At 63.4% G+C, this 11,384-nt stretch overlaps 2 protein-coding genes across 5 annotated transcripts in view; both read left to right on the top strand.

Annotated features, from left to right (window-relative positions):
• RASA3 (RAS p21 protein activator 3) overlaps positions 1–2,517 on the top strand; it is a 101,342-nt gene extending 98,825 nt beyond the window's left edge. Inside the window, exon 24 of the mRNA XM_006159672.3 lies at positions 1,089–2,517. Coding sequence (XP_006159734.2) covers positions 1,089–1,164 — 76 coding nt within the window. The 3' untranslated portion in view covers positions 1,165–2,517. The remainder of the gene's footprint in view (positions 1–1,088) is intronic.
• Positions 2,518–4,367: 1,850 nt separating this feature from the next.
• The window catches only part of CUNH13orf46 (chromosome unknown C13orf46 homolog), an 18,525-nt gene continuing 11,508 nt past the window's right edge, over positions 4,368–11,384 (top strand). For 2 of the 4 annotated variants that reach the window (XM_006159668.3, XM_006159669.3), the window contains exons 1-5: positions 4,368–4,663; positions 7,849–7,900; positions 9,064–9,211; positions 9,290–9,337; positions 10,132–10,224. In XM_006159668.3, the coding sequence (XP_006159730.1) occupies positions 4,480–4,663; positions 7,849–7,900; positions 9,064–9,211; positions 9,290–9,337; positions 10,132–10,224 (525 nt within the window). In that variant the 5' untranslated portion in view covers positions 4,368–4,479. The remainder of the gene's footprint in view (positions 4,664–7,848; positions 7,901–9,063; positions 9,212–9,289; positions 9,338–10,131; positions 10,225–11,384) is intronic. The other 2 variants (XM_006159671.3, XM_006159670.3) reach the window with 2 other exon arrangements.

The following is an 11,384-nucleotide window of genomic DNA, read 5'->3' as shown; positions in this document are numbered from 1 at the left end:
CCAGTGAGTGGCCACAGAGGCTGGGGTGCGCTGAGGCGGCTGGGTGAGCCAGCCTTGGAGCCACCCCTGAGACCAGGGGGAGCTGCTGCCCTCCACCCCAGCCGCCTGTGTGTGTGTTCCCCGAGGCAAGCCCTCCATCTCTGAGGGCGTGGGCCGGCATGCAGAGTGGGAAGCCACATCACCAGCCCTGGCTGTGGGCCCAGGCAGCTTAACTAAGCCCTGAGGGTCCTTGGGCTCCAAGCTGGGTCTTAAGACCCTCAACTGTGGGAAGACTGAGTCCCGTGAGGGCCCGGGATAGCCCTAGTGGACGTGAGCAGGTGTCTCTTAGCACTGTCCCACGGCAGGACTGGGGACCCCAGCACAGAGCTCCGTGGACACCACAGCTGCGGGCAGGGAGCCCTGGGCAGCCTCTTCGGCGGACTGTGTTTGATGAGGGAGGGTACGACTCCATGGTGGAGCAGGTCCCCAGGAGGGGACTCAGACCAGGCTGGTCCGGGATGCACTGAGCCTCTGGGGGTGCTGATACCCTGGACGCCTGTGTCCGCACCCAGCCCCAAACCACATGCCCTGTGGGTCAGGCCTGTGACACCTACCCCGTAGATGTGCCACCAGCAGCCTGGGTCTTAGCCGGGGGTCGGATGGCACTGCAGGGGCACTGCCTCCTGTCCTGAGCGGGGCACACCCTGGCATGTCAGCCAGACCGCCTGCACGCTGTCCCACGGGCACACAGCAGCACCCCAGAGACCGAGATGTGCCCTTAGAGTACACATGCCCCTCTACAGAGGTGCTCACACTCCACCTCATCACATGCACATTCTGCACATGGGCCTGCTGCCTGCATTGGTCCTACACATGTGCAGACCCTGTATGTGCACATACATTGAACATGCGGGCACGCGTGTTCCACAGTGTACACATGTGCACTCGTGGCTGCGTGGGTGCACAGAGCAGACAGCTCAGCGGTCCCTTCCAGAGGGGGCTCAGGGTGGCTTCGTGCTTCCCTTCCCTTCCCTGTACTCCTTGTGTCCATCACCGTGAGCACGCGCCTCTGCTCCCGCATGTACTGAGAGTATGCGTCTCTCCTGCAGGGAGCACCCAATCGGGGACACAAGCTTCCAGAACTACGTCCGGCAGCAGTCAGAAAGCTCCACCCATTCCATCTGAGGCCTGCCAGTCGGGAGCCCCCTCGTCCCATCTGAGGCCTGCCAGTTGGGAGCCCCCTCGTCCCGCCTGAGACCTGCCAATCAGAGAGCCCCCCTCATCCTGCCCAAGGCCTGCCAGTCAGGAGCCCACGAGGCCTGCAGGGGGCGCTGCTGAGCTATTGGAGAGCCGGGGCGAGAAGGAGAAAGGACCCGTCTCACCAGCCCAGGGACCAGCTGACGGCACCCGGGTTGCGAGCTTGCCGCTCCCACAGTCGCTGTGCACTCACTGTCTGCAGGCGTGGAGACCCAACCGGCCTTTCTGGGGTGTCACCGTCTGTTTCTTGGGAATCCGGAGAGTAGGTGGTGGTCAGGAAACGGCCTCACCATCACTGTGCAGTCCCGGCGTGGCGGCTGCCTGGCCCCACCCACACGTGTCTGCAGCATGTGCCATCCGTGTCCACTGCGCCTGCTGGCCCCTCCGAGAGGTGCCCTAGCCTCTGCCGTGACCTTCCTTGTGTGCTTCTGTCACGTGTGGCTCCTCTGACAAGCCCGCTGTGGCCTGCATGGGGCTGATTCTGTCCCTGGCTGTCAGTGCAGTGGCCAGGTGAGGACGGGCTCTTCGGGGCACGGCCCCCAGGGCTCCGGGACGGAGGGTGCGGGCAGTCTCCTCCACGGTCCGCCGTGCCCCAGCCCAAGCCCACGCTGTTTTCACCTAACGCGATTTCAGACCAGGGTCCATGTGCTTTCCATCTGCTAGAGAAGTTTGGGGAAGATTTTTTAAAACAGAAATGTGCATTTTTAAACTGCTTTTTTCCTTAAATTTTTAAAGGACTATTTTTAATCCATTCTTTAATAGGAAATAACTCAGAGTAGCAAAACCTGTGTCCCCAGGGAGGTGAACGAAAGGGAGCCAGCTGTGTCACCTGAGAGCCAAGGGAAGGCCTCAGAGCGAACCCGAGGGGGGCGAGGTCCTGAGTTCGAGACGGGACCGTGGGGCCTGCACACACCTTGGCCCAGGAGTGAACTTGGCATCTGTAAGGCTCAGAGAAGCTGCACGGGCAATGGCCGGGGTCACGGTGGGGCTGGCCACACAGATGGCTGGGTGTGCTGCGGGCTGCAGGGTGCGGCAGGGACGGCACAGGACGGGCATCCTTGTGCCGGCTCCTTGGGCTCCTTCGGACCTGCCGTGGTCAGGCGGGCGCCAGGCGGCAGGAGACAGGTTACTCGGTCAGAGATGGGGTGGGGACCTTCAGGAGCGCGCTGTGGGCTGCACTGAGCTGCGATTCTTAACAGATTTGTAACAATGTTCTGTTTACAAAGTACTAATGACGGGCTAGGTATTTTCCTGGTCAATTAAAACAGATGTTTTATTCTTCCCGAGGACTGGCATGACTCTCTGGGGTACCTGCTGGGACTGCAAAGGGGAGGGCGTCCACTTGTAGGGAGGAGGGCAGTGGGTGGGGATACCTGGCAGATGGCACCCCTCTGACAATAGGCGACATCTCTGACGACAGGTGCTCTCTCTGGGGACAGGCGACATCTCTGACGACAGGCGGTCTCTCTGGGGACAGGTGATATCTCTGATGACAGGCGGTCTCTCTGGGGACAGGTGATGTCTCTGATGACAGGCGCTCTCTCTGGGGACAGGCGACATCTCTGACGACAGGTGACTTCTCTGATGACAGGTGGTCTCTCTGGGGACAGGCGACATCTCTGACGACAGGCGGTCTCTCTGGGGACAGGTGATGTCTCTGACGACAAGTGATCTCTCTGGGGACAGGTGACATCTCTGATGACAGGTGACTTCTCTGATGACAGGTGGTCTCTCTGGAGACAGGTGACTAGAATCCATTGTTTGCTCCCCTCATGGAAGTTCGGTGGATCTTAAACAGAAGCGAGCATTTTCAAGCTCGAGGTGGGGGAGCCGCCAACCATACATCAGGGTTAGGGCAGGCCCCTCTCAGCTGCTGTCGGGGAGGCTGGGGCAGGGGCTGCTGCCAGGTAACCCCAGGACACGCTGGTCCTACAGGCTCAGCCCAGAGACCAGAGGGGTCCATGCGTTCTGGGAGTCCTCACTGTTTTCTGGGTGTTCTGAGCCCCACACACAAAGGGCTGGCCCTCCACAAACTGCCCAGCAGGTGCGCCTAAGGGTGGTGGGCTAGGGCCCCTCAGAATAAGCAACTTGGGGTAAGGGTGACATGGAGCCAGAGCACCCAGTACAGCAGGTGCATGAAAGTCCCCGGCCCTCCCTCCCACCAAGAGTGGACATGGCCCGCTGGGGGCTGCCCTTCCTGCTAGGAGGGAGATGAAGCAGGGTGCTCAACCCCCTGGCCACGTCCCCATCCTGTTGTCTGTTCAGCCTGTGAGGATCACCCAGGCTCTGCCACCCTGTGGTCTGCAGCCCACAGGACACTCGGGGACCTCTGGGTGCATCTTTCCTGTCACCTTCTTGGGTCAGGTCAGTCCTCAGACCCTACCGGGAGGGTAGAGTAAAGGTAGAGGTCTCTCTTGCCCCAGAGGGAGCCTGTGTGGCCGTTGGATGCCGCTCAGAGCGTGGCCTCTTCTGTGGTGGGGGCGCTGGACTAGAGTCGTGTGTGGATGGGGTGGCTTTACAGGGTGACTGAGCTGAGATGAGGTCGTGGGGGGGTCCTCATAGGAGGAGGCCACGGACACGTGCAGCCGGACAGCCAGGGAGGACACGGGCAGCAGATGGCACCTACACGCCTAGGAGTGCCCTTGGGGGAGCCAGCCCTGTCCACGTCGGAGTTTGCCCGTGGCCTCCAGAGAATGAACCCCTACTTTTCACGTGGCCACAACAGCCATCCTGGCAGCCCAGGCGGGAAGCCAGGCTCCTGCGGGCACTGCTCAGGCCTGTGGCCCAGGAGGCCCCTGCAGCCCACGTTCCTGCCCCACCCCCACCCCCGCCGCCGTGTGCGGGAGAGGACAGAGAGGGCACGACCTGTGGTCTGTGCAGTGGCTGCCGTGGTGCCTGCCAGTCACTGCACCTCCTGAGTCCCCCGCGTGGCATCCTGCGTTTAGCCCGTCCCTGGAAAGAAGAGCGTTTCCAAACAGATCACCCAAAGCCGGGGGGAGACCTCAGTGGTGAGGCGCAACCCTGGGTCATTCTTGGTCCCGTACAACCCAGCACCCACTCCCGGCCAGGGGCAGGTACTGGTTGACCTCTCACCTCTGACCTGCATGATGTCACAGCAGCCCCATGGCAACGGGGTTCCCGGCACACTCCTGGCCACTTCTCTGGAGAAACAGTCGCGAGGGGCGGGCAGCTATGCCCTCAGCTTGAGGAGGCCTGCGAACCGGCATCCCCGTCCACGGGAGGATGGAGAAGGACCCCATGGTCGCACACAGGAAGCATCGGCCCGGCGCTGGGGCCCTGCCCTCAGGAGTGGCCCCCGGACACAGGGTGGCCGGCGAGGTGGCTGAGCTGCAGAGGAGCCGGAGCGTGGGCGGCCTGCACCATAAAGGGGACCCACCAAGCCACGGCCAGCTGCTCAGGGAGCTGGGTGGGTGCCTCCCCAGCCTTGCCAGGCTGCTGCTCCTGCCAGAGCAGACAGCATTCTTGGGGGGCACTGCGAGCCTGCAGAGGGGCCTTTGGGAGTGCCAGGCGGGCAGCTGAGCGGGGACCCCAGGGGTGACCTGACAAATGCCCTGCAAAGGCCGGGGAAGGTGGGGGGCGGCACCTCTATGGTCCCGAGAGGACAAGGCCCTGGTTGACCTGCAGGGACCTTCAGGCCAGCAGTGGGCCCAGGGCCATGGAGACTGGCCTAGAATTATGTGGACAGTACGTGGCCTGTAGGCAGCAAAATGTGTAGGCTCGCACTCTTAGGCTGTGTCTGCCACTCAGGGCATTTCTAAACACGGCCCAGCCCTCGGGTGGGTGTCAGGTGTGCGGGGTCCTCAGGCCTGCCTGGTGCTCTGCAAGGTGGACTGTGAGACCCTGAAGTGAGAGACAAAGGGCCACTGGGAGGCGCTGTGGAGACGCGTGCCTTGGCCTCAGCATAGAAAGCCCAGAGGGACTGCATGGGGAGGCTGGAGGTGGCAACAAGAGCTGCTGCGCCCGCACCACCTGGCCCCCCAGCTCCTGACACGCACAGTCCTCAGAGGCCACCCCTGTCCCGTGGGAAGAGGTCGGGGAGGGATGGGGTGCTCAGCACCACCCATGCGTGTCCTCTGGCTGCAGGGGAGAGCCGCCACCCTGTGTTCCTCCAGCACCTGCTGGGTCCCCAAGACCGGATGGAAGGGGGAGTGCTGCAGGGGAGTGGCTCTGCGGAGCAAGCCCTCCTGCACACAGGCACACATGCCCCGGAGGCTGGGCCTCGCTGGCCCCAACATGCCACAATGTGGTGTCTCCAGGGGCCACGTGGCCTTCCAGTGCCTGGACCTGGTCAGGCCCTGCCGCCCTGCCGTGTGGTTAGAAGAGACTGTGCCATTTCGCCCAGGCCTGGCCCTCTGCGGAGGGCTCGGCGAGATCCGGTGGGCAGGTGCTGCATGCAGCAGCGGGTGTGCACCACATCGGGGAGGCTTCCGGTGGACGTGGGAGGATGCCAGGTCAGACAGGCCGTGCTCAGGAGACGAGCCCGTAGGGCACCCTTGAGGGCCCCACCACGCAGGAGAGCATCGCTGTGTTTGCCCACAGACATCCTGGTTCCGGCCTCCGGGCTTCTCCCCCGCCAGAAGGGCAACCCACGCAGCCAGCTGGCTGGTCTCATGTCCCCAGACTCTCTCCCACCGCCTGCTCGGGGCCTCCGGGGCTCTTAGTCCCATGCGTTTGAGGGCCAGGAACTGTGCCCAGGGCCAGGTGGGAGCTCCCTGACCATGAAAGGTGGCTCTCAGCCCGCCCCAGGTGCAGGGCCTCAGCTGTGCCACGCTGTGGCTCTGCGGACTCTCTGGACCCTGAGCAGTCCGACTCAGAGTTCTGCTTACCAAGAGGATCCGAGGACCTCCCTCGTGCCCCTCCCCCCCGCCAGCTTGGCGCCCGTTCCCGACTCCCAGCTTGGTGACACCCACCCACCCACCATACACCCCAGGGCATGGCTCTCCCTACCCCAAGGCGCTGGGGAGCTACCGGTGTAGCCACTCGAACCTGGGCTCTGCCTGGCCTCGCACGTCCCAACGTCGCCAGTGCGTGGTTGGGATCATCTAGCTCGTTGGAGGCGCAGCAAAGGACGTGGCCCGCTCACACCCCTCCTCCTCTCTCCCGAGCCCGTGGAGCTGCAGCTGGCCCCAGGCCTCCACCCGACGCCACTTCCAGCATTACTGGGCGATCCCTGCTCGGTGCCGGCCAGGACCCGTGTTGTGGCAGCCTGGATCCCATGTGGTCAGCTGTGGTCCGAGTCCCGGACACGGCGGCTTGAGAAACACACTGGGCGTGTGCCTGTGTGCCCGAAGGCCCGGAAGGAGGGCAGGCGGAGGAAGGGACTGTGGTGACATGCCCGCCAGCGAGGCTCTCACGTCCCCGCCCCGTGAGCACACACCTGGCAAAGTAAAACAATAACAAAAGTGCTTCCAGAAAACTCAGCTGGAGTCATCAGGTCCCTCTCTAGTTTCCTCTGCTCCCTGAGGAACATCCAACCAAGTTCTAGAAAATTCTGGAGAGCTACAAGGCGCTCCCAAGGCCTTTGGCTTCACGCCTGTCACTCTCGGTGGGTCAACCAGCAGTGGAGGAAGAATAAGGCTGAGGAAGACGGCCACACGTGGGGAGGCCATGCGGGACCAGGGGCGGGGGCAGGAGGCCCAGCTGTGGCACTGCCCGCCGTCCCGCAGGGCAGCGTGGGCGAGGAGGTGTCCCTGGGAGGGACAAGCTGCAGAGAGCAGTGGGACAGGACACCCTCCTCACTGAGTCTGTGGCCGACGCCTAGCTCTGCAGGTCAGGCTGCGCACAACCCTCCAGCCAAGGACGCACTGAAGGTTCAGAACGCCCCAGGTTGTGTTTGAACCCTGGGCTTGGGAAGCGCCCTGTGTGGGGGACACGTCATCTCAACCACACCAGGCACAGACGTGGCCGCAGAGAGTGCAGAGGACCTGAGGGGCCCCCACGGCCTCCACACCCACATGGAGCCCATGCCAGGCCTCACTGCCACAGCCCTCCCTAAACGCCACATGCCCTGGAAGCAGAGAAGGGCTGCGGAAAGAGCGTCCTCCCCCAGATCGCACCTTCGCCTGTGGCACTGGGCGTCTCTGTGCTCCGAATGGCCCTGACCTTGAGCAGTTCAGGAGCGCCAGGGCCCTGCCCTCAGCCCCGGGGTGAAAAGCCCTGCTGGCCGACATGAAATGTCACTTTCCCGGAGAACACACTTCCGAGGCCAGCCTGTAGTGCCCTCAGGACCTCGGGGTCATGACCAAGGGCTGTCCTGGCTGGGCCGAGAGGTTTCGTCCCCTTCCTCCAGCTCCTCGCACTCCGCCTCGGCCGGCTGTTCTGGATGAGGATGTTTCAGGACACCCCGAGGTCTTTGGCAGTTACAGCTCCAGGGCCCAGGATGCCCACATTGTCCCGGTCACCCAGGGCTCTGGGGCAGGGGAGGGGCAGGAGAGGTGGACCCGGAGGTGAGCGGCAGCGTGAGGCCTGCCCAGATCTGGGCTAGGGGCTTACTAAAGCCCAAGGCACCGTCAGGTGACAGGCCAGCGCGTGGCACGGAAGCTCCAGGTCGGGGCATGAGGGCCACTGCGCTGATGCCCGCCCCCTCTGCAGAGCCTGAAGACCAGGGGAGAGACCCGAGGAGCTGCGCGGACGATGCCAGTGGGTAAGCGGGTCCTGCCCGGGACCCCACGTGGTCCTCAGACTGCCCGCACCCCTCCCGCCCAGGTGGCCCCATCCCAACAGCCAGGCCTGAGGTTTAGAGCTCGGTCCATCCTGGCAACCCTCCCCTGCCTGGGGACAATGAGGTGACATGGATACTGGCTCAGAGACTTTGGGTAGGGCCAGACTGGCACCTTGGTGGCACTCTCCATGTCCGCACAAGGCCTGCACCACACCTGCCATGAGGGCAGACCCGTCGGAGCGGTGCCTGGACCTTCCGTCCTCAGACTGCCCGCACCCCTCCCGCCCAGGTGGCCCCATCCCAACAGCCAGGCCTGAGGTTTAGAGCTCGGTCCATCCTGGCAACCCTCCCCTGCCTGGGGACAATGAGGTGACATGGATACTGGCTCAGAGACTTTGGGTAGGGCCAGACTGGCACCTTGGTGGCACTCTCCATGTCCGCACCAGGCCTGCACCACACCTGCCATGAGGGCAGACCCGTCGGAGAGGTGCCTGGACCTTCCTCAGACACCCACAGAGCCTCTCGCCCGCCCCGTGGCCTCGACCCAGCCCCTGGGCCCTTCTTACGTCCTCCTGAGAGGAGACCAAGCAGGGAACAGCCACCAAAAGCCAGCTCGGTGTGGTCCCTCTCAGGGCTGGGTGCTCAGGCATCTTGGAGGACGTCAGATGTGTCCCCTGTGTGCGTGAGAGTGCCCACGGCCTTGGTGGGGAGCTGTGGCCTTCGTGGCCCCGGGCCGGGAGCCAGCAGTCACCTACGTACCCCCTGCCACCTTCGCTGCATCCTACCCGCTCCGCCCTATCACACTGGTGGCGTGTGCAGGAGCGCGCCCCGCTGGTCCACAGCCCATTTGCACACGAGCGTGAGGCTGGCCCGTCTCGCCAGCTCTTAGCTCCTGGCATGGGTAACCCTTGTCGGCCATAAGCCAGGTCGGCTGTAGAGAAACTGGAGCCAGTTCGGGACGGCCCGGGCTGTCAGGTGGGTTCTGCCAGCCAGGGGGGCTGCCAGAGGCCGTCAGGAGGGCCGGGCGTGCCTGTGCGGGGGCTCCTTGGCACCTCCCAGGCTCGCCCTGCGCCCGGAACCCGCGAGGAAATAGGTGTGGTCGCGCAGCCTCGTGACTGCGGTCCCACCGCCTGCCCACTGCCCAGTCAGGTACACCCGGAGGACAAGGAGCAGAGCCCCGACAGCCTCGGCAAGGTGGATGGTGAGAGCAGGGACCCGGAGCCCAGCTTGGAGAAGAGCGAGGTGCCTGCCCTGGGAGGCTCCCGCACAGACAGACGCGCCCCGGAGGCCGAGGTCAGGGCCGTGCGTCTGCGCCCTGCGCCTGTCAGGCACTGCCCTTCCTCACCCTCTGGCGTCTGCTCTGGGTTACAGGAGCAGGAGCGTGAGTCCATGGTGCTCAGCGACCTTCTGGAAAAGGAGGCAAGAGATTTCCACTTCAGTCACAGAACGACAGCCCTGCTTGGCCACGGGGTCCGCGCACTGTGGTCTGAGGGCCCTTCCCACGGAGGGGGCCACGCTCCAGCCCTGCCGCCTGGTCCCAGGGCCGCCGGACCGCAGCTTGCGCACAGTACCGCTGCTGGCATGGGCGGGCCTTGGGGGACCTGACCTGCAGCCTGGCCTGGCCCAACCCCCGAGAGCCTGGCCCCGCTGGCCAGAGCCACACCAGCGCCTCGGTCGGCATTCTCACAGGCAGCCTGAGGGAGCTGCGTCATTCTCCCTCGCACACCCATGGCCGGGGACGAGTGGGAGCTGGACACTCACCAGCATGTGCCATCACGTGGTTCTGGTGGTTACACGGCCCTCCTACGTCCTTGGCGGCCAGTCAGGCCCGCTGGAGACCCTGGGTGGCAACACAGTGGGCTGTCAGGGCTGGCCACGCCCCAGCACGCAGTGTGGCCACGGCAGGATTGTGGAGACGGTCAAAGGGCTACCAGCTGAGTGGCCTGGGTGGAAGCAGTGGGGCTGCCCCAGGTCACTGCCTGTCCCTGGAGGCCCTCAGAGGATGGAGGCGGAGGACAAGCTCTGGGCCTCGGACCCGAGGGCAGTGTGGGGAGAGCAGGAGGGCTGGCTCCCTGCCTCCCACTTCTCCGGTCCTGTCTGTGGATGCCAGACCCCAGTGCCCTGAGGACTGGCCCACTGCCCCGTCGAGAACTGGACACCACTCCCTCAGTCACCAGGACAGTCACTCCGTTCTCACTGGTTTCCATTCACAGACGCCATCTATGTTTGTGGAAATCGATCTGGAAGACCACACCGAGGAGGTAAAGGAGACAAAATGCACAGACGGAAAGTCCAGCCACAACTGGGCAAGTTTCCGCGCTGTCCAGGCTGGGGCCTTACCCGGCAGGCATGGACTGGGGGCAGAGATGCGGGGCCTGCTCTGCCAGAGTGCGTCATGGTGTAGGATTGGCCTCAGGGACCCGAGAATGCTCCCCTCTCCCTTCTCTCCCTCTTTCCAACCCCCCTGTGCTCCAGCACCTTTGGGATTCCAGGGCCTTCTGTGGGACTCACTGGTGGGGAGGGGGACAGGCCTGGAAGTCGGGAGACCTGCCCTAGGGAGATGTAGGGCTCTGTCCAGTACATCCAGGATGTCCTCTGGCCTCCGCTGGCTCCTCGGTAACACGAGGGTCACAGCAGTGCCTGCTCCACAGGGTTGCTCTGTGAAGACGGTGCCTCATACCCAGAGAGCCCAGAGTTAGCGTGGCCATCAACACTGTGGCATCTTCCTCATCACGTGTGACATTATTACCACCACCACCACCATCCTCCTCATTACACCACCACCATCATCAGATCACCACCACCATCACTACCACCACCATCCTCATCACCACCATTGCCCCCCCACCACTCCCCCCCCCCTCCCCATCCCCACCATTGTTACCATCACCACCACCATCCTCACATCACCATCACCATCCTCATCACCACCACCCCCATCCTCATCACCACCACCCCCGTCCTCATCACCACCACCACCGTCCTCATCACCACCACCATCACTACCACCACCATCCTCACATCACCACCGCTATTGCAATCACCACCACCATCCTCATCACCACCCTTGTTACCATCACCACCACCATCCTCACATCACCACCACCATCCTCCTCATTACACCATCACCATCATCAGATCACCACCACCATCACTACCACCACCATCCTCACATCACCATTGTTACCATTACCACCACCATCCTCACATCACCACCATTGTTACCATCACTACCACCATCCTCACATCACCACCACCATCCTCATCACCACCACTGTCCTCATCACCACCACCGTCCTCATCACCACCACCATCACTACCACCACCATCCTCACATCACCACCGCTATTGCAATTACCACCACCATCCTCACATCACCACCACCATCCTCATCACCACCATCACCATTCCCATCAATACCCACCACTATCATTACTGTCAGCCTGTCACCACCGACATCACCGTC

Source organism: Tupaia chinensis, unplaced genomic scaffold (assembly GCF_000334495.1).
Source record: "Tupaia chinensis unplaced genomic scaffold, TupChi_1.0 Scaffold000644_1, whole genome shotgun sequence".
NCBI lineage: Eukaryota > Metazoa > Chordata > Mammalia > Scandentia > Tupaiidae > Tupaia > Tupaia belangeri.
This window is presented reverse-complemented; position numbering and strand designations above follow the sequence as displayed.